This window comes from Aotus nancymaae, unplaced genomic scaffold (assembly GCF_030222135.1).
Source record: "Aotus nancymaae isolate 86718 unplaced genomic scaffold, 86718_ANA_hifiasm-v0.15.2.pri h1tg000009l, whole genome shotgun sequence".
In the NCBI taxonomy this organism is placed as follows: domain Eukaryota; kingdom Metazoa; phylum Chordata; class Mammalia; order Primates; family Aotidae; genus Aotus; species Aotus nancymaae.
In genome coordinates this window covers 3175751-3197977 of record NW_026988420.1, presented here as the reverse complement: position 1 = coordinate 3197977, position 22227 = coordinate 3175751, and the positions used below count along the sequence as shown (strand labels likewise).

Below are 22227 nucleotides of genomic sequence, written 5' to 3'. Positions count from 1 at the left end.
AACACATCAGTCATGCTCAACTGAAAAAAATATGAAAGAAAATAAAGGAGAGAGAAAATGTAGTAAGACACTAGTCTACATACATTAAGTCAATTCAATCTGAAGTCCTAAATTCTATTCACTTTGTATTTAAGACATTTAGCTTTTTAGTTATAAATGCCAACACAGAAACAAGTCTCCATGTCCTGGGCTAGAAAGCCATAGAAATTGTAAAGCACCTCTAATAGGATCAGCAAAATAATTTTGTAGCAGTTTAATAAATGAATGGTTTTTGTAACCTTAAGGATTATCAGCATTGTCAACAGAGAGGTTAGCTACAGTACTGAAATTATTCCAAGAGGCAGAAAGGTTTAACTAATTACCAAATGTAACTTAGAAGGAACTCTTCCAAGAGTAGCTTTTGCTTCACTATTATCAGTTCAATCCCTCATATGTTCAAAATAATAACATCAACATAATGAATCACTACTCAAAGGCTGAACGTTTTTATTGTTTATGTTTATGTTCAGTGCTAACTTTGAGAATGAATTTCAGCACAGATGGAAATATTACATATAGTCTACTTAAAATTTTACTTAAACAAGAAATCTCAGTCCCGAATGCTTTAATTAACTGGGAGTTTACCGCATTCAACCAGACTCCTCCAGTCTCCAGCTGGCTACAATACAATCCATCAAAGGTTCTAAGCACAGTGACAGATTTTTATACTTTTATCTTGTACAGAGAGTGGCAATGGCAGCCTGGGTAGCTGATGAGTTCTAACAGTGCTCCTCTATGTATAGAGATGCAAATCTCTTTGTAAACACACATGTATAACAGTCAAGGTTAAATTAAATGGTGTACTGTAGATCAGTCAATCTTCAAAGAAATGAAGAGAAAATAGAAAAAAGAAATGAAATGACCAAACAAAAAACGGAAGTAAAGAAAGGGCAACCTTCCTGCCAGGTCAGATTCCCTCCACCTCCAGCCTAGCAGTGGCACTGCAGGCCCCAGGTCCCAGCAGAAATGTCCCGCAAACCAGGGTGGTTCGACATTAGCCCCAGTGACCACATTTCTTCCTAAAAAAATCGTCACTGACATTCTGCCACCAACTTCCTAGCTTTCCTTCCTACAAAAATCATCACTGACACTCTGCCACCAACTTCCTAGCTTTCGTCTTAGAGACTCGATGTAACCAGACAGTCCCAGGGTAGGTGTTAATTACATAGCCTACTTATAGCAAGATTTTGTTTTCCTCTTTGATTTGACTACACCTTAAAACATGTAAGATACATTGACAACGCTTTAAGAAAAATATAGTAATAAGAACTATGAATGATAAACCACTTTTAATATAAGCTAGGAGCCAAAAATTTTTATAGGAATTATCACTATAATAATGACTTAGTTTCTAAACTAATTTTAGTGTATCACCTGCTTCAAAGAAAAATATTTATCATAAAAATGATTTCCATAAGGCTAATCCTTCTATCCTATAACTTTCCAAATGAAACACGAACTTGTGGAAAATAATACCACTAGTTGAGTGAAATATTTTTTTATTTATTTAAAAAAAAGGCAATCAGTAAAATGACACACGAGGCACTGTAAGAACAATCGGCTGACTGTCCCCAATGAGAGTTAGGCTGCCCACCTTCCCTTCCTCAGCACACCCAGGACAGGGGGTCTCTGCTATCACCAACTGCAGCACACTGAGCCAGACTCCTAAACAGAAAGGCTGTGGTTGTCTAACTTTACAGTCACAGGTCCCAAACTCTACTTCCCTCTATGCTTTTTAATCAGAATATTTGTGTGCATCATATAATAGAGGTGCATTTACTATCACACGTCCCATTAAATACCACAGCTTAAAATACAGATTCCCACACCATTCTTTTATTAGAGCCTAAATGTTCTATGAAGTGAATGTTTCCAAGTCATTTAAATATGGTTTTACTGTGGCATTTATAATAACAAAAATCTGTATTAGTATGGTTTCCTCTCTCCTTTAATATTATAGTTATTACTACCAGAAAAAAAATTGTTGACATAATTTCTAGCTACTTTGGTAAATACAAAAACAGAATTCAAAGAACCAAATGAACAAAAACATCAGGCTTCAAATGAACACAACATTCAGTTATCCTACCTGAATATCCCCAGAGAAGTTGTTGTGCTAGAATACAATTAAATCCATTCTTAGAAAAGGTCAGAATTGTCACAATTTTCACGATGGCTACAGAAATTATTCTATATCTTAAGATACTGCTATCTGTGGAATCTTTACACATCCTTAGGGTAAAAGGAAAGCCAAAAACAAAACTCCAAACATAGCAGAATACACATTTAAGATTTAAAGCCATATTTCAATGCAAACTAAATCAAAGTACATAAGAGTCAGGGGTGTTGGTTCAGAAAGAAAGCAAAGAAAGCGTTATGGAATTCATATGCACAAATTACGTTATATCTGTATAACGTCATTTGGTAAGCTACCAGTGAGCTTTTTGCACAGGCTATCATCATCTTCAGATATTCTAGATTAAAAAACCTGATTTTTAAAACATTTTGGAGGCCGGGCGTAGTGGCTCACGCCTGTAATCCAAGCACTTTGGAGGCCAAGGCAGGCAGATCACCTGAGGTTAGGAGTTCAAGACCAGCCTGACCAACATGGTGAAACCGTCTTAAAAAATAATAATAATAATAAGTTTTGGAGTACCTATACAAAGTGAGTGTATATTAATTCTAACTTTATAATAAAGAAAAAGAGATTTTATCATCTATTTCCACTGCTTGCCCATGGTAACCACCAATAATTACAAACTTCTAAGAACTGTTCCATGGACATCTAGCCCTCCTTTGCTTGAATGAAGCAAGAAACATTTAATCAAGTGGACTGCTATAGCTTTGAGATGTCTGTGTATTTGGGTCCCTTAGGCTAAACTGGTAGCTAAGATAGACAGCAAAGGTCTAACCAAAGAAACTGAAGCTCTTCTAATCTTAACATCATTCTAATCACCTTAGCAACAGGCACCTTGTTAGTTAGGCAATACTGGTTGAGTGTGAGAGATCTTGCAATAGACGGCTAGACATGGTCCCAGACCTGGCCCTATAGTCTAATGGAGAAGGCAAGTATCACATAATTAAAAATATTTAAACAGGTACTGGTGTGTGAGTGCCATGGAGACCAGAGCATGGGAGTACACATGGGTTGAATGAAAGATGAGCAGAGGTAGTGAGATGGAGGAGTTGGCAAGGAAGCCACAGGTATCACGCCTGAGGGAGGGGCGGAACATGCTATCCTCCAAACAGGAGAAAGCGTGGAGCTAGGGAAGGAGATGAAAAATAGCAAACATCTATAGAACCTTCCATGTACCAGGCATCTTCACAATACCCAGAAAATGGAGCCAGCTAATGAAGTGCCTCATAGGAAACAAGGATTTTGGTCTCATCTAATAAATAAGAAAAATTTTAAAATTATAAATAAGTCCTTGGTACCAATTATTAGGCATCTGTACTACTAAATAAACTGCTCTTGTTTCCTTTTTCTTCATCCAAAACCCATTTACCTGCTCTTCTAACTATGCTCCAATTTCTGATATCCATCCATTTAGTTAAGCAATTTAATACAGAAATAATTCAGACCTGGAAATTAAAAAAACAAAAATCATAGCTTCAACTCTGCAACTCAAGCAAGTCATTTAAATCCCTCAATTTCTTTGAGCTTCAGTGTCTCCATCTCTCAAATGGAGATATAGGCTCTATTATCTCATGGTTGTAAAGAACAAACAAGATTACAGAAGACACTGATTTGAAAAGGAACTATTAACTCACAGACACAAGAACAAGATTTGCCTTTTGGCCTCTGCACCCCATCTCCTCCATGTGGTCCCCACCCAGCCTAGCAGATGAAGCATCAACCTGTCCAGTCAAACTTGGCAAGCAGGCTCTCGGCCAGACCTTGGAAATATAAAAATAAAATTTCCCCTGCTCTCAAGGATGTCGCAGTCTAGCACAGTAAAAATATGATTCTAATAAAGCAAAGAGGATCAAATTGACTATGTACTGGGTTCCAGGAGCAAAACAGAGGCATCCACCTCAGACTGCAGGGCAGGGATAAAGGGATAAGGCACAGGGCTAGATATCAAAGAAAGATTCCAGGAGGTGACACACGAGCTCAGTACTAAACAATGAATAAACGTTAGCTGGACAAAGTAGAGGATGGAAAGAAAGCATTCTAAGCAAAAGGAACACCATGTACAAAAGTGCAGCTATAAGAAAATTCTCATGCAGGAAAAAAAAAAAGTACTGAGCACCTACATTGAAGTAGGTGCTGGGCCAGATGGTGGTGACAAATCTGACAGGTCTCTCTGTTCTCATGAAATTCAGGGAGGACTCACGTTCCTCAACCTACAAGTGCTTGTATAATCAGAACAGAAGAGGGTGCTTGCATGCACCAAGGCTAGGGAGACAGCACTCCACAATCATGGAAAGTCCTCTAGTTCATGCTAGCAGGGCTAGATTTCTCCTGATAGAATCAGCATCCACTGGAGAACCTGCAGCAGGAGGGTGACATAATCAGATGAAATCCAAGCACTGGAGGCAGGGACATCAACTGCAAGAGTGCAGTAACAACGTTACGAGAAATTAGAGGACCTGTAATAAGCAGTGGAGTAAGACCAAGGGACTGGCACAGACAATTTAGTCAACAGATCCTGGAGGCTGTGGGGAACAAACAAGAAAATTTAAGGTGGATTCTTGAGCAATCTTGTGAACAGTAGTGCTATTTTCAATGGGATCACTCAAATTGAGAAACAGATTTGGGGAGAGGATAAAGACTAAAGTTTTGAAATGGTGATTTTAAAATACTTATGGAATTCCAAGTACAAAATGCTAATAATATCTACCATTTGTCAGTATTTATTAAGTGCCGGATGTTGTGTTAAACTTTATGTATTATGTATTCATCATTTGATCTTCAGCATGCTGCCTTCTATGAGTAAAATACTACAATAAAGCTTTCAATAACCTGACCTGGTGCAGTAACACAAACTTGAAAACAACTCAACTGGCAAGTTGTGATCATTCCCATCCTCCACTCAACCCTTATTTCATTATCCTTGTAGTGAAGTGATCCTGAATTTTATGTAATCAAATCCTGAGGACCTCAATTATACCCTTAGAAGGATATTACTGTATTACCATGTTACTGATGAGGAAACAGAGGCTAAGAGAGGGTAGAAAATTTGTTCCAAGTCACACAATAGAGGAGTAAGGTTTGAGCCCAGATTTGTGCAACTACAAAATCCAGGTTTTTAATCTCTACTATACTACCTGAAGACTGGGGTGGCGACTGAAGATATGGAGGTTACTAACCCATTCATGAGTGTGGATGAATGTATTCAAAGAAAGAAACAAAGTAAAAGAGCTGAGGAAGGAGCCCCCATATTTAGGGAGTAAAGTGAGGAACAGAGATTCACAATTAATTCTAAAAAGCAGGCAAAATCAGCGGATGCCAAAAACGAATGGTATCATCATGGCTAAGGGCTTCAAAAGGAACACTAAGCTTCTGGGAGATCAGGCAAAAGAAACAGAAAAGTCCACTGGACCGAGTAACAGAAAAATCATTAACTAGTGACATCAGCCAGACTATTTTAGCGGAATGACAGTGGAAGCAAAAGTCTGTTTGCAGTGATACTGAATAATGAGGAAGTATAGACAATAAGACAACTCTTTCTGGAAGCTGGACTATGATAGAATACAAGAAATAAAATCAAGGTTGAGGTCTGTTTTGTTTTTCCTGAAACGGAATATAGTGAAACATGTTTAATTGCTAAAGAAAGAGACAGTAGAAGTAAACCCTAAAAGTACAAGCAGTAGTTCAATATTTAGCTAATGATTTTAAATGTAATACAAGGAAAAGGTAAAATTATTAAATAATGTGACAGATTTTGTTTGAGCTACGGAATTAGAGGAAAAGTTCCCATTGCAGAAAAAACATATCACGTTTCCATTTCATGCAGTAGTACTTCCAAGACAGGCCAATCAGTGTTTACTGATCACTAATAAACAGAAGTCCACAGTGCTCTGTGTCAGCAAAGCAATGGAATAATCATTATGTACAGCAAAACATATCAAATGTTGTTAATATGTTTGTGATGTCCCCTACCCTATATACGAAGGAGGCTCCATAAACATAATATTCTGCCCTTCTTCTCCTGTACTCACTAATTCCCCCAAAAGGCCCTATACCACCAGATAGCAAGATGACTTAGCTGACTGTTAAGTTGAGAAAAAGCAGCTGCACATGCTCAGCAAGACTCAAAGGGACTGATGCTTAGTAGGGGCAGGACCTCTGGAAGAGGTCTGTGGCTTTCCAGGGCTGTCTGTGACTAGATTGGTGAGCTAATCCATTTCATTCTGGAAGTCAACAGAAGTCCCATGCCTGCCACTGCCACAATCTCCAATATCACAATAATCAGTGACAGTGGTGGCTTCTGACATCCATCTGCTCAATTCCTCTGCTTATGTCTTCACTGACTCAGAACTCAGGGAAGGAAAGCAAGGTGGCACTTACTGGTTCCCCCTAAGTTCCTATATCATCATGCTATCAAAACATTAAAATCATTAATGGTAATAAAGTTATATCAAAAAAATTTTTGTCTGGAACACACAGATCAAAATAATTGAGAAGATAGCCAGGAGACAGGTAATCATCACCTATATGACTAGTTTAAAAAAGTTTAAAGGCTAGTGATATGATTTGGCTGTGTCCACCCAAATCTCATCTTACATGGGTTATGTTCGGATGGCAAAATTTCACTAAGCCTACGTTTATGATATGTGCACTGTTCTGTATGTATATTTCAACACAAAATTTTTAAACAAAAATATAACACAACATTAAAAAAAAAAAAAGGAGTTCCAAAACTTTGGAGCAAAAATGACAGGGTTATAGGAATCAAGGTTTAGACTCCCAAAAAGGCTGTTTTGAAGATGACAATTACAATTAAATGAGTAACTTAGATGTTTGAAAAATCAGTCTCACAGCTACCAACTCATAGTTACAAATGCCTGCTGGGAAACATTTACATATTCATTTTAGTCTCACTTTAACTCTGATCTAACTTGGCTCTTCCATTCCAATTCATTTCACATATATATATATATATATATATTTTTTTTTTTTTTTTTTTTTTTGAGACAGAGTTTCTCTCTTGTTACCCAGGCTGGAGTGCAATGGCGTGATCTCGGCTCACCGCAACCTCCGCCTCCTGGGTTCAGGCAATTCTCCTGCCTCAGCCTCCCGAGTAGCTGGGACTACAGGCACGCGCCACCATGCCCAGCTAATTTTTGTATTTTTAGTAGAGACGGGGTTTCACCATGTTGACCAGGATGGTCTCGATCTCTTGACCTCATGATCCACCCGCCTCGGCCTCGCAAAGTGCTGGGATTACAGGCGTGAGCCACCGTGCCCGGCCATTTCACTTATATTTTAATGAATAAAGATATACAATGATTAGCGACCTGCCCTGAGCTATTATCTTTGACAAGAAAAAAGTACATTACATAAAGGACACATCAGAGTATGCTTGACCTTGTGAACAGCAGAACAAATCTAGAACTTCTCAGGTCAACATCTCACTTAGAAAAAGCTCGGGCAACAGCTTTACAAGGGAAAGGATGCTTGCAGAAGTTGAAAGATAGTATCAAAATCAGAACCATGGTGATTGTTTTCCCCAAATTACTGTCTTTTCCTAAAAGAAAGGATGCCTAGCAGCCCATCACCTTCTTAAGACCCCCCACAAAACCCCTTTCCTGCCCCTGTTACAGACTTAATTGGATTTGTTCACACTTCCCAGAAGCTGATCAAGTCTAATGCAAACCCAGTATCAAAACCACATAAAACCATGGAGGGGCAGCGGTGTCAGAAACAGACCAAGGACATGGCACATGGAAGACCTGACTCCCTGGCACTTGGCTGGTGACCTTGATCTTAATCTTTCTCTCCTCTCTGTGAAATGTAATAATCACTGTCATTACCAAATGAGCTATAAGTTATGATGGGAGGCTCAAATGAAAAAAGAAATGAGAAAGCACCGGAAAAAGTGCAAAGCACCATGCAGGTACAAGACGTTGACTATACCATCACCATGACAGGAAAGATTTTTAAATATGCTTATCACCTTTGGATTCTTTTAGATAGGATCTCTTAGATGCCATTCTAGCAACTGAAACATCTTAAAAGTCAAAAAGTATATTAGGTTGAACCATAAGAAATTGTTGATGTATAGGTATACAATGAATAACTATTAGAAAACTTATAAAAACTTCTATTTTATAAAGAAGTTTATTTAAAGAATACTATACACCTATAATACCTCGGGTTTGGGCAGCTTCCTTTAAAGCAGCTAGAAGGTGAGGTTTCAGGTTATCCAAAATAAATCTTCCTTCAAGACTTGGGAAAAGGGACCTAAAACAGGAAAAGAACAGCTATTATCATAATCTTCCAACAATTCCCAGATTTTAAAAAATCGATCACATATTTTCAAGTCAGTTAAGCCAACTATTTTATTTTACATAAGTTATAATGCAAACATCAAATCAAATTACAATATATGTAACCAAATTAGTACCTAGACTTTGCTTTAAAACATGAGGGCATCATGTACCCCACCCAAATTCAGAAATTTTCTAAACATCTTACAGTAAAATTTTATTTCTGAAATGCCAGTACACACCCTCGTTTATAATTACTTATTATTTTTCATTAATTTAAATGTCATTAAAATAATTCATTAGTGACCAATCGGGCCTTGCTATTATTTGCACTTTATAATCACTGTTTTCAGTGTTCTGTTAATGAAATTTCCAAGAAGAACAACTGCTTAGATAACTTATTAACTGATAAACATCTGAATACTTTTTCACTTTAGAATACTAAATGTATCCTTTGGTATTTAACAATGTATTTCTGCAAAAGTCTTCCTAACTACAAAATCAACATAGAAAACCACTGAATTTCACAATAAAGGGCTCTAACAGTGAGCAGGAGCAGGGAAACCCTAAGAGTGAACAGGAAATGTTAGAAGGGGGACCCCTACCTTGGATATTCTGCTGAGGTAATATAAATGACATCTTGGTCTGATACAGATGAGGAGAAGGGGACAAAACTGCCATTTTGTAAAGGGAGCAGCTCCAACCCAAGCAGCTCACTGTAGGCTTGGTCAGAAAGCACAAATTCTAGAAGGTGAAGCTTTTCTTCAGCACTGCCCAGGTGTGCACACTTCCGCAGCACCTGCCGCACCCATGCAGGCGTCACCTTCCTCAAAGGTGTTGCGCCAGAGGCAGCCACGAGCTGAACAGCAGCATCCACATTCCCTGGTACCTTGGCAATCTGCTTCCCTGAGCTCTGGAGGTAGTTGAGCACAGTTTTTGTGTATTCCAAATTTTCATCAAGTTCTGAGAAGTATACCTGCTCCAACCTGACCCAATCATGGCTAATTGAATAAATCACTGCATTCTGCAACAGCTCGCTAAACAGAGGCTGTAACACTGGTTGCCAGTGCACCTTGACTTTGCTCGCCTCAGGCCAAAGCTTATAGATAACATCAACTGACAAAGGGAAATCAGAGCTCTTTTCTGTCTCCAGACGTTTTATTGAATCTAAGATCAGAGTAGCATAAGCTTTGGGGACAACATTCATGACAAGAAACTCATTCCATAAGGCTGCCGGGTCTCTCCACTGGTCCAGCTCTTTCCATTTTATGCTCCTGCGGTTGTCAGTCAGGCCAAAGAACCCACTGATGTGAACTGGGAGGCCCGTTCTGCTTTCCTCACCAGGTGGTAAAGGAAGAAAACAAAATGCTTTTCCTGGGAAATCAGACGTTGCTCCTTTTGCTTCATCATCTCTGCTTGATAAAGGCATGGCTATTCCAATGATTGGGACAAATTTCAGTTCATCAGCTAAAGAGTCAAGCTTACTACTAATCCCTCGCCCACCCACACTGTTGCACACCAACCAAGATGTTTTCTGTGCATCCTTAGTACTCTCCTCTTCCAAAATGATATTTACATGATATGTTACGCAAGTGATGTTATCATTTGGAGTCTTTTTACAATAGTTACTTATAGCAGTGCCCAGAATCTTTATAGAATTCAGCCGCTCATGTTTCAGTGCCTTACTCTCACTTGAAGTAACTCTAAACACTAGTTTCTCTGTTCCATCAGTCTCTCGGACATACAAGGAGACATCTTGTACACTTTTCAGAAAGAGCAGCACTGTGTCAGCATCTGCCCTAAAAGACTCAAACAACTCAAGAACCTTCTGCTTATTGTAGAGGTTACTACTAAGCTGTGAAGGTTGTAGGCGAAGAGGGAAACGGAAAAATGTTCCTGGAAAATTGCCATTCATAAACGTTTCCTTGGTGCTTCCAAAAATGCCAATAAATGGTGCAAATTGGTCTGAAAGTTCACTAATTTCTTTGCTGTCATCTTTGAGATTCCAACATTGGCCTGATTCATGTGGGCCAAAAAGTGTTTGATGAGGATCTAGCATCCCAATCTGGTCACCACTAAAGATACAAGGAACATCTGTAAAGAAAAATTTAAGTCATGATCAACTCTGAAATGTTAGGGACAATTATGATTACAATTATAATAAATAAGCATAATTATCATCAAAAGATGACATTTGAAAAAGCATGTGCCATAAAATGACTCCAAAAGAGATTTATCGAAACATAAACTTAATTTACCTTTGGAAATTTAGTTTTCTGAACATGAAAAATGATTTATCTTTTAATTCAATCCAATAACAAATGCCAGGCATAGAGACTTTGCATGATTTTTGTGAAAACCTAGGATACATCTTCAAAAATCATTACACAAAAGATGGGCAGAGTATTTGGATATCTACACTCAGCCCGTACCACGTGAGCCCAATTCAACAAAACAGGGCTGCATCCTATGCTCAGCTTTACAAATTCAGCATAGACTATGAAAAGAGAGAGTGAGTAGTACAACACAGGCAACTCTGCCCACTGTGTTGCTCAATGAGCGCCTGCCCTGAAGCTCATGAGGTGCATTCCCTCAAGTGGTCTTAACCTCTCTGCCTCTGCCTCACTTCTTGTGCTGGGAGCATCTTACCACATGGAGCCTAATTACAGTATTGAAAGATACCCATCTTTTGTATAACACGGCCTCTAAATTGATACCAACTGCTTCAACTGTTCCTCAACCAAAGACAGAGTAGTATTCCAAAACTGGCAGAAAAACCAGATGTGTGAGACCCACTGTGATGAGAGAAATTCCTCCCCAGTGTGCTTTGGTGATGATCTCCCAAGGGTGATGTGATATATGTTTGCCTCACATGCTGACTTAGCACTTCAGCTTCCTGCAAGATTCAACTCCAGTGAAGTCAATCTTTAATACCTACGGTCGTCAAGCACAGCTTCAGCTGTCACCAATACCAACTCCTAAGCTCCTGAGTATCTTAAGTTAGCAAATGTCATGTCCACCAACCACATGGCTAAATCCATCAACACTAGGGTCTAGGGAACACTCCCCCCTGCTCCCAAGGCACAGGGTCATCCACCCATGAATGAAATCAGGCCAGGTGGCTTCCTGACAAGATATAAGCATGACCTATGACCTCAAATCCTCAGTTTAGAGAACAGTCCTCCATTAATGTTCCATACAAATGTGCTTATTCTAAACTAGCAATCAAAACCACACTGAGATGCAGGTGCTGGGCAATCAGTTGGGCTCTCATGCCACAGTTCATTCCTGCTTAAGCCTCCAAGCTTTTGCTACTCACATCTGTGCCCCACAACATTTACAAACCACTACATGGCACAGACCTAAGGGATAACTTGCAAAGAGGTGGACACACTAAGTATTGATATTCATAGATAATAGTCATAATATTTTAATATAGAATTTAATTTTATTATATGATTTATAATTCAGTCAATATTATTTAATAGACTATATGCATACGAATATAAATGCAATAGGCTTACTAAAATTTGGCTACAGTTGGGATGACCCTACTTCCCGCTTGCCTAGGGCAGTCCCAATTCAGGCCAGTTGTCAGAGAATAGCACCACCGTCTTTCACTCTCACACATGTCCCAGTATGAATAATAAAGTATATGGTCATCTTGGCTACAGTGATAGCCCTGCCTGTGCAATCTCTCCTTCTCCTGCAAGACACAGTTTGAAACTAAACAAAAAGGACCAATTCCATTACAAAAATTTTTATCGCAAAACTATAGTAAGTACTAAGAACTTTTATTCTACAACAGCCATATACTCTTACAGATACCTAAGTATTTCCTATTATAACTAGGACCCAGAAACCTCATATTCTTTCTATATTAAAAATATGACTTCAAGGCCGGGCGCAGTGGCTCACGCCTGTAATCCCAGCACATTGGGAGGCCGAGGCGGGTGGATCACGAGGTCAAGAGATCAAGACCATCCTGGTCAACATGGTAAAACCCCATCTCTACTAAAAATAAAAAAAAAAATTAGCTGGGCATGATGGCACGTGCCTGTAATCCCAGCTACTCAGGAGGCTGAGGCAGGAAGAATTGCCTGAACCCAGGAGGCGGAGGTTGCGGTGAGCCGAGATCGCGCCATTGCACTCCAGCCTAGGTAACGAGCGAAACTCCGTCTCAAAAAAAAAAAAAAAACAAAAACGACTTCAAAGTAATCTTTAGAATGCTTGTAAGTCTAAGAAGAGTAGAATGAGAGAGGAAAATAAGAGATACCAGAACCACCTCAAAGATTTTCACTTTGTTATCAGTACCATTAGATATTATGCCTTCCTCTTTAACCTTCTGATACTTAGAAACATGTACAAGAAGACCTGTGATACTCAGTTTGTTTGACTCTTAAAGAGTTGCAGTTCTGAAATTTTTCAGAGTAAAAACTTTGTGTTCAAAAGCTACATTTCAAATTTCACATCAAATGACTTAATATATTATACTGATTCCACTAGATCATGACAATGTTAACTTTTGGCATCACATGATAGTTACCATGGTAATTTCAGAAAATTCAATATGCACTAATATTTCATTGACATAACTCCTGCTACTGACAGAAAAATTTCGGTAAGATGTCATTTAAAGAGTATCACCTCTGAAATTAACCAAATATATTACAGAATGGAGGATAAAATATTTTCTAATACCAAGACTGAAAAGCCTAATACTCTACCTGTTATATGATAGACAGAATTAAACCCAATTCCAAATCTTCCAACCTTCAGAGGGTCATCCTTTTTCCTGCTTCTTGCTATTTCTTGAATGCCATGCCAGTCCTCTGGGGTGAAAACCGCGTTGTTGTACACGTACAGAGCTGGCCCTAGGTGTGAAAATGCACAGGCAGGTATTCAGAAAGACACCAGAGTATTCCGTTCTATCTCAAAAGTTCCTCTATACAAAATCTCTTATTTGAAGGGAATATAGAGAGGAGTGAATAGAGTCACTGAATTCCACACTATAATTCTAAGTGTTTTTACGATAAAATTTAAGACACACACTGAGGCAAAAATTAGCAGCAGAAGAAATATAGTATTGTTGGCCAAAAATCCAAAAAAGAAAAATTAAAAGTTACTCAGCTACCCAAAAACCTAAGGCAAACAAGAAAATCAGTCAGTTATTACTCTATGTGAAATTTGTTCTAAATAGTATATCTAAATCTTTTTTTGGTAAATGGAAAATATTTACCAAATAAGTATATAATATTTCATATATTTCATAAAATATATGAAAATATGGGCAGGGTGTGATGGCTCATGCCTGTAATCCCAGCATCCCAGCACTCTGGTAGGCCGAGGCATGTAGATCACCTGAGGTCAGGAGTTCGAGGCCAGCCTAGCCAACATGGTGAAACCCCATCTCTACTAAAAAATACAAAAAATTAGCCAGGCACCGTGGCATGCACCTGTAATCTCAGCTACTCGCAGGAGAACTGCTTTAACCCGGGAGGCAGAGGCTTCAGTGAGCCGAGGCTGCACCACTGTACTCCAGCCTAGGCGACAGAGCAAGATTCTATCTCAATTTAAAAAAAAAAAAAGAAACAAACAAAAAGCAATATATTATGGAGACTTGCTATCTAAAGAAACTATGTGAGATGATAAGTTAATTTGTTTCAACATATACAGAACTATTTTACCATACACATACACACATATCAAATAACATGCTGTATGCCTTAAATATACACAATAAAATTTATTTTAAAAAATAAAGAAATCAGACAGGCACGGTGGCTCATGCCTGTAATCCAGAACTTTGGGAGGCTGAGGCGGGCAGATCACCTGAGGTCAGGAGTTCAAGACCAGCCTGATGAACATGGAGAAACCCTGTCTCTACTAAAAATACAAAATTAGCCAGGCAAGGTAGCACATGCCTGTAATCCCAGCTACTCAGGAGGCTGAGGCAGGAGAATCACTTGAACCTGGGAGGCAGAGGCTGTGGTGAGCCAAGATCAGACCACTGCCTTCCAGCCTGGGCAACAAGAGTGAAATTCTGTCTCAAAAAAAATAAAAAAAAAAAATGAATAAATCTTATTATTTCATAATTATGAAAAATAATCCTTTAGTAAGATTAATAAGCACCTTATAAGTGTTTGAAGTTTTGTTTTTTCATCAGCCTCTAATTTTTCTATACAAGGCATTACTTGTATGATTTTTAAAACCATTAATGTGACAAACATTTAAATAATACTGCAATTATATCACCTATCTATGTAAAATATCACCCATCTCCAAAGTAATTCCTTCAAAAAGTAATATTTATAAAATATTTCTGCACAAAATATTTTTGAAACTCCATTTTGTGAGGCTGATCTTCAGAATCTCTAACATTCTTTGAATATATTCAACTATATTCACTCATCATACTTTAAAGATGATTAATATTTTTCATTCAAATACATATATACAATACATATATACAATAAAGTATGATGATCCCGAGGATGCAGCTTGATGAATTCCTACAAAGCTGATGAACTTGTGTCATCTCCACTCACATGAGGTATATAGGGCACTCCCAGCACCCCCAGAAGCCTCTCCTCATGCTCCCATCAATTCAAGGACAGACATGGGGATGTGACCTAGTTTGTTTTACACAAATGGCATGATTACTATTTTTAAAATAGTCAAAGTTGGAATATGCAAACAGTCAAGGCTGCAAAGGCTTTCTGGAAAGGACAATCACAGAGTGGAGTAGGGACTCTGGAGTCAGGATGTCAGGCCCAGCTCTCCAGTCACAGCTACAGCACTTCCAGAAACTAAAGCCATCAAGGCTCAGTTTCCTCATTTGCACAAGGATAAGAATGGCTGTCCACTGCAAGAGTACTGAGGACCCAATGAGACAGCACAAATACGGGGCTCAGCCCAGAGCCCAGCAGAGTAGACCCTAAAAACATTAGCTACCATTACTGTTATTATAATCATTATGAGTATATGATACTGTCAGTCTTTATGTAATGTAACATATAATTTTATATAAATATTACGGGAATAGTAATAAAGTAAATATTTTGTTCCTACCCAACAGCTAACTTAAAATGGCATCTAGCAAGCAGTGTCTGGTTCCAAATGTCCATTAAAAGTATCTACAAAGACAAAAAAAAAAAGGACCACAAAAAATCACAACACTGAACACCAGGCTCAAAAAAAGAACCTCTTGCCAGAATCTCAAAAGAATCTGAATAACTACAGGGTCTGTGGAAGGAAATTTTAAAAATTCAGCAGGGGACACACCCACATGACATTACCAGGAACACAGTCCACCTGTCTGAAAGACCACCACCTTCCTTCCCACTGTCAACTGGAACACTGGAGAGCTGACCCCTTACTGCCTGCTTACAGAAAGCATTTGTTAAATTCCAAAATCATAGGCTCTTGTCTTAACAAATGCAAATAACTAAGTGTTTTGCATCAAAAAAAAAAAAAAAATCCCCCTCAGATCCCCAAAATCCCCCTCAGATCCCCAATCTCCAAAATTTTTTTTCTTTTTTGTGAGACAGAGTCTCACTCTGTCGCCCAGGCTGGAGTGCAGTAACACGATCTCAGCTCACTGCAACCTCTACCTCCTGGGTTCAAGCAATTCTCCCATCTCAGCCTCCCAAGTAGCTGGGACTACAGTCACACACCAACACACCTGCCTAATTTTTGTATTTTTAGTAGAGGTGAGGTTTCACCGTATTGGTTAGGCTGGTCTCAAACTCCTGACCTCAGATGATCCACCCACCTCAGCCTCCCAAAGTGCTGGGATTACAGGCATGAGCCCCCACTCTCCAAGGTTTTTTGACTGTCAGAACTGCTATCTCTCATCCTACAACTTCAGTGCAACTCCTGCGAAGAGGATACATATATGAGTGCAGTTGTCCTGTGCTCTGGGACCTGGAGCTTTCCTAACACCCTGGCTGCTCAGTGGCAGAACCATACAGTGCACACGGACAGCCCTCCTTAGTAGAGAGAACTTGGAGAAGTCAGGGGGCAGGAAGAATCTAGTTATCATTTAATGTTTTAATCAAGGTATAATTCTGATCATATTCATCCTGGAATTAGGAGAGATGCAGTATTTTGCCTTTGCTCTAATCAACTCAGTCTCACAGGTTCACTCTCTGCTTCTATTATCAAGATCAATTTTAAAATAGCCTGTATCTACTCTGACCAAAACGATATGTTCTTGGTTCTAAAAGTGAGATAAGAAAGGAACAAACACCCCGGCTGGGTGTGGAGGCTCACACCTGTAATCCCAGCACTTTAGGAGGCCGAGGAGGGTGGATCACCTGAGGTCAGGAGTTTGGGACCAGCCTGTCCAACATGGTGAAACCCTGTCACTACTAAAAATAAAAAATTAGCTGGGCATGGTGGTGGGCATGTGTAATCCCAGCTACTCAGGAGGCTTAGGCAGGAAAATCGCTTGAACTGGGAGGCAGAGGTTGCAGAGAGCCGAGATCGCACCACTGCACTCCAGCCTGGGCAACAAGAGCAAACCTCCATCTGGGTGGGGGGTGGGAAGGAATAAATATCCTGAGAGAAAAATAAAAAGGCTGTCTGGGAAGGAAAGGGCTGGCAGGAGGCCTGCAGTCTATTTCCCCCTTTCTCCAGGGAATACCCAAGAAAGAAAGAGATGACCCAGCCAAATCTCATTGTAAACACGCTGATGACAGACCTCTAGGCAAGCACACACACAGAGTTTACTAGGAAGAGAGTCCTTAGCTACTGGATACTTTCCGAAGGTTGCTTATTGGAAATAAGCTTGGAATTCATAAATTTATGAGGCATAATCCCCTCGAAAATGTTGTAAACTATGTTGATTATCAGAGAAAATAATGTACATGTTTTATGACTGAAATAGCTCCCGTTGTGTCAGTGCTGGTCTGTGTGCATCACTCAGAAACCAGCTCCGTGAGATCCAGGCCAAGGTGTGCCCTAGTGTAGCACAAAGGGACTCTCCATGCTTCCTTCACCTGTGTCTTGTAATCAGCCATGTCCTTGAAATCCTTAGTAAAATGTGTCATACTGAGTGAGAGCTCTCATCCTTGTGCATGTGATTTGACAATCTGAGCCTTTTATTATCTCATTATATAAAAATGAACAAAAAAAGTTGGTCTTAAGAGTTTCTGGCTGTAAAACAAAGTGCTAGTAAAGGAAAAAAGCCATGACACAAGATGACTGCTCACATCTGAGTGCAAAAGAAAGACATTCTCAAATACACAAGAGCCTGGTGGGCTCTCCAATAAATGTTTGTTAAATAGAGAGATCGAAGATCACTGCCACCTTTTATATAATATATCCACTTTTTTTTTTTTAAGACAGGAGTCTCACTCTGTCACCCAGGCTGGAGTGCAGTGGTGAGATCTCAGCTCACTGCAACGTCCGTCCACCAGGTTCAAGTAATTCTCCTGCCTTGGCTTCCCGAGTAGCTGGGATTACAAGTGTGCATCATCACCATGCCCGGCTAATTTTTGAATTTTTAGTAGAGACAGGATTTCACCACATTGGCCAGGCTGGTTTAGAACTCCTGACCTCAGGTGATCCACCTGCCTCAGCCTCCCAAAGTGTTGAGATTACAGGCATAAGCCACTGTGCCTGGCCCACATTTATTTTATTTTCTATTTATTTATGTATTTATTTTTGAGACAGAGTTTCACTCTTGTTGCCCAGGCTGGAGTGTAATGGTGCAATCTCGGCTCACTGCAACCTCTGCCTCCCAGGCTCAAGCGATTCTCCCACCTCAGCCTCCCAAGTAGCTGGGATTACAGGAGCCCGTCACCACATCTGGCTAATTTTTGTAGTTTTAGTAGAGATGGCGTTTCATCATATTGGCCAGGCTGGTCTCGCATTCCTGATCTCAGGTGATCTGCCCATCTCAGCCTCCCAATGTGCTGGGATTACAGGCGTGAGTCACCATGTCCAGACCATATCTATTTTAAATTGGCCAGTTTTGAAAAGCCTATCTCTAAATATACTTCAGCAAAATTCAGCAAAATTATCTAGTTTCAAATGATTTTTAAAACAAGGTGAAGTCAAGGCTAGAAGCAAAAAAAATCGCAGAACCTCCTTACACTGCTACTTTTACTACAGCACATACCATCATCAGTAGGACGCCAGGTATAAAATGTTATCACATATATGATCTCATATAATCCTTAAAATATCTGGGAGAAAAATTTTCTTATACAACTTGCAAGCAAGCAGTAAGTCAGTATCGGGGTCAGAGCTGCCATTGAGTGCACCAGTGCCTTGGGGGCTATACAACAGGGTAGTACTATGTAGGATCAGGACTTAACCTGAAGTCCCTTGAATCCAATGTTACATTAAGTCATAGGCTCTTAGAGACAAGATACCTTGCAAGCTAAATCTCTTATTATAAAAATGATCTGACCTCTGTGATGACCGGTCCATCACTAAGGTAGCAGCAGTCAGGACCAGAACACACACCTCTTGATGTTATGTCCTACGCACCTCTTTTTTATAGAATATAGAAAGTACAACTTTCAAATGATAAATGTGAGCTAAGAATGACTATATGAGACATAATATATGCTATATTTTTAATTAACAATGTTAACTGGCCTCCTAAATCATAAAACATCTTTTTAAAAATACATGACTTACATCTCTTTAAAAAGCTGTCTCAGAAAGTCTGAACTGATCCCACTTTTTCTCAGTAACTTTCTGTCATACAGTCATTCACAATGACTTCAGAGGTATACTAAATTTTTTTTATTTTTTTTTGAGATGAAGTTTCACTCTTTTGCCTCAGCTGGAGTGAAGTGGCGTAATTTCGGCTCACTGCAACCTCCACCTCCTGGGTTCAAGCAATTCTCCGGACTCAGCCTCCCGACTAGCTGGTATTACAGGCGCCCGCCACTACACCTGGCTAATCTTTATATTTTTAGTAGAGATGGGTTTTCACCATGTTGGCCAGGCTGGTCTCAAACTCCTGACCTCAGGTGATCCGCCTGCCTCAGCCTCCCAAAGTGCTAGGATTACAGGCAGGTGCCATCATACCTAACCAGAAGTACATTAAAATTTATGAACATTCTTTTTGACACAAAACTCCCCAGAGTAAAAGTGAGATATTAGGAGTCTATTGGTTATGATTCTCTTATTCAATCAGTAATTTATTAGTTTATGGCTTTATCATCTTTCCTCTCATTTTTCTTGTTCTCTCCTCTCCTTCAATCTTTCTTCCCACCAACTTCCAAACAGTGTCAAGGGTACTCCTAAAACGAAAATACACAAAAGCACGGCCTCTCACAACATCTTTCCAAATGCAGGAAAGTGTTACTATACACAAATTGTGTCCCTTTATCCTACTGATAATATAAAATATGAGTTATTTGAATAGAATAAGAGGCTTTGGTCATAACATTGCTTGTCATTTTGTTTTGAGTTTTCAGATTTTATTCTTTGTTCTCTAAAAACACCAACTGGTGGAGATACTTTCCCGCCAAAAGCAGAAAAAAAGCATCTGAAGAAGTGGAAATAAACATGCCAAAAAGTACAAATGATCATTAAACTGTTCATTAAACAAAGCATTAGAAATCATTAAAAACTGCCTGTTAGTGCATACAATAAAACTTATTCCTAATTATTGATTCTTACCCTGATATGGTGCCATATCTTTTGACCAAAGAGTCTCTGTTCCATATTGAGTTTCATCATATAAAAATTTAACTTCTGTGGCCCCAGCATCTTCTGCATTCTGAATTAATTCCTAACCACAAAATATACCAAAAAATAGTAATTAATAACATAGTAATCTACTGCCCATCTTTGTATTTATCTACAATATTTAAAAAGTGAATGTACTTAAGTAAAGGAAACCCACTATTTGCAACATTACCTTTAAGATCTGGTGAGGTTACTACTGAAAGTAATTGTTACATACATCTGACAGTATGGTTGAAAAGTCCTTCTCCAATTATTTGCACTTAGAGTTTGTCTTAATTTGCTATCACTTAGCAAGTTTATCCTGGGCCCTATTTATAACTGTCTCATATTTACAATCTATCCAAAGCTTTTGTTCAAAGGAAATTACTCTATTTCCAAAAGCTGTACATATTGTCCTGTGTGGCAGGTAACTTAAGTCTGAATGGTTGCCAAAAATAGACCTTTTTTTTTTTATCATTTGCTTACCAAACTTACCTTTTCTTAGGGAAACAATAAAACCAAATAATAGCAATCTGTATGTATATGTACCCTTGCTTTCTAGAGAGCCTGAGATATGAACATGTTTTTGTCCTGCACTAAGCTGAACGCATCCTGATGGTCAGGACTGACTCATTCCTTTCATGAAGAAGAAAGCACTACCATTTGTTTGGTGAATGGTGGGTGAGTAGAAGGGTGACCAGGTCCCTGTAATATAGAAAGGAAAGGGCAAACTGCAAGATTTGCCTCAACAAAATTTCCAATCCTAACAACCCCAATCACTTCTGCACACCTACCAACATCACGCTGGGCTCTGATCAGTTTGAAGGGAGCTCCAGAATCTGAAACAAGATTCAGCTCCAAGATCCAACCCCATGATCATCAAAAGAGCTTTTTTTACTTCTCCAGAACCTTGGGATCACTAAATTGGAGGTAGAGATAGGCAATAACTGAAGAGAGCTTTAACTGATACTACAGCAATGTTAACAGTGATGCCTATATCAGAGGAGAGAGGTGAGACAATGTCCACATGAAACAACTACAAGAAGACTGAAGGAGCAGAAGTGAAAAGCCAGTTTTGAGATTGTGTTCAGTTCAACCAGTACATCCCAAAGGGCTAATGTGGTACCCATCAGCTATTCCACCCGAAACATGAACAGCTAGGCCATGCCTCCTGCAGCCTCATTATCAGCTACTGATTCTTCCTTATTACATAACTATTTCTCATGAGGTTTTTAATTGTTTAGGCCTCATTCAATCCCAGAGAATCCCTAAAAATTAACAATCTTATTTATATTACAATATTATAATATGAAGGATGGAAATAAGAATCAAATAGACAGTAAAACACAACGTTAACTTACAAAATGATAGCACTTTAGATGTTCAACCTTGTTTTCATTCAGGTATCTATTTGTGATTTATGTGTAGTTTAGGGAGCAAAGAGGCAGAAAACTAAAGATAAAATCCCAAGTCTCAGGTTCCAATCATTCTCAAGTTGAACAAAAAACAGGATGGGAAGCTTTTCCCCTGAACTGTAATCCTCAGAGATTGTACACTAACTCTGAGAAGCAGCAACAATACATTTTGTATTTGCTCTTGGGCAAGTCACTAAGATCTTTGGGACCTGTTTCGGCAAACACAAACAACGTAGAAGGTGGTGGTGTATGTCTTGGTGATTTCTAAGACTCCTATTAAATCTAAAACAGTCAAATTTACTAAAACATCCAAGGAACAAAGATTACATTGAGCTGGATACAATACAAACGTATCTATAAGAAGCAAAGTGGAAGTTGTAGCCCTCAGCTGTTTGCCATAGACCTTCCTCATTTCTCAGCAAGGATCCCACCCATCACTTACGAACAGATGACACCCTACTCCTGTTACCACTATACCTTCATTTTAAATTTATTCTATTCACTTCTTTCTACCCCAAAACCACCTCAAGGCAATACTCTTTCCATCCTCACTTTCCTAATAAGTCAATACAAAAACAGTTTTCAAATATGCTTTCTGTGAACCACTGATGCCTATGCTGAAAGATGGACTACAACTGCTTCA

General features: G+C 39.1%; 1 protein-coding gene across 3 annotated transcripts in view; it reads right to left on the bottom strand.

Moving 5' to 3' along the window:
• Positions 1-22227, bottom strand: part of SACS (sacsin molecular chaperone) — a 78948-nt gene that overhangs the window by 16501 nt on the left and 40220 nt on the right. For 2 of the 3 annotated variants that reach the window (XM_012441508.3, XM_012441518.3), the window contains exons 4-7: positions 20122-20233; positions 13203-13349; positions 9081-10569; positions 8358-8449 (exon numbers count right to left, since the gene is read on the bottom strand). In XM_012441508.3, the coding sequence (XP_012296931.2) occupies positions 8358-8449; positions 9081-10569; positions 13203-13349; positions 20122-20233 (1840 nt within the window). Of the gene's footprint in view, positions 1-2128; positions 2156-8357; positions 8450-9080; positions 10570-13202; positions 13350-20121; positions 20234-22227 lie in introns of all 3 variants that reach the window. The other variant, XM_012441503.3, reaches the window with a different exon arrangement.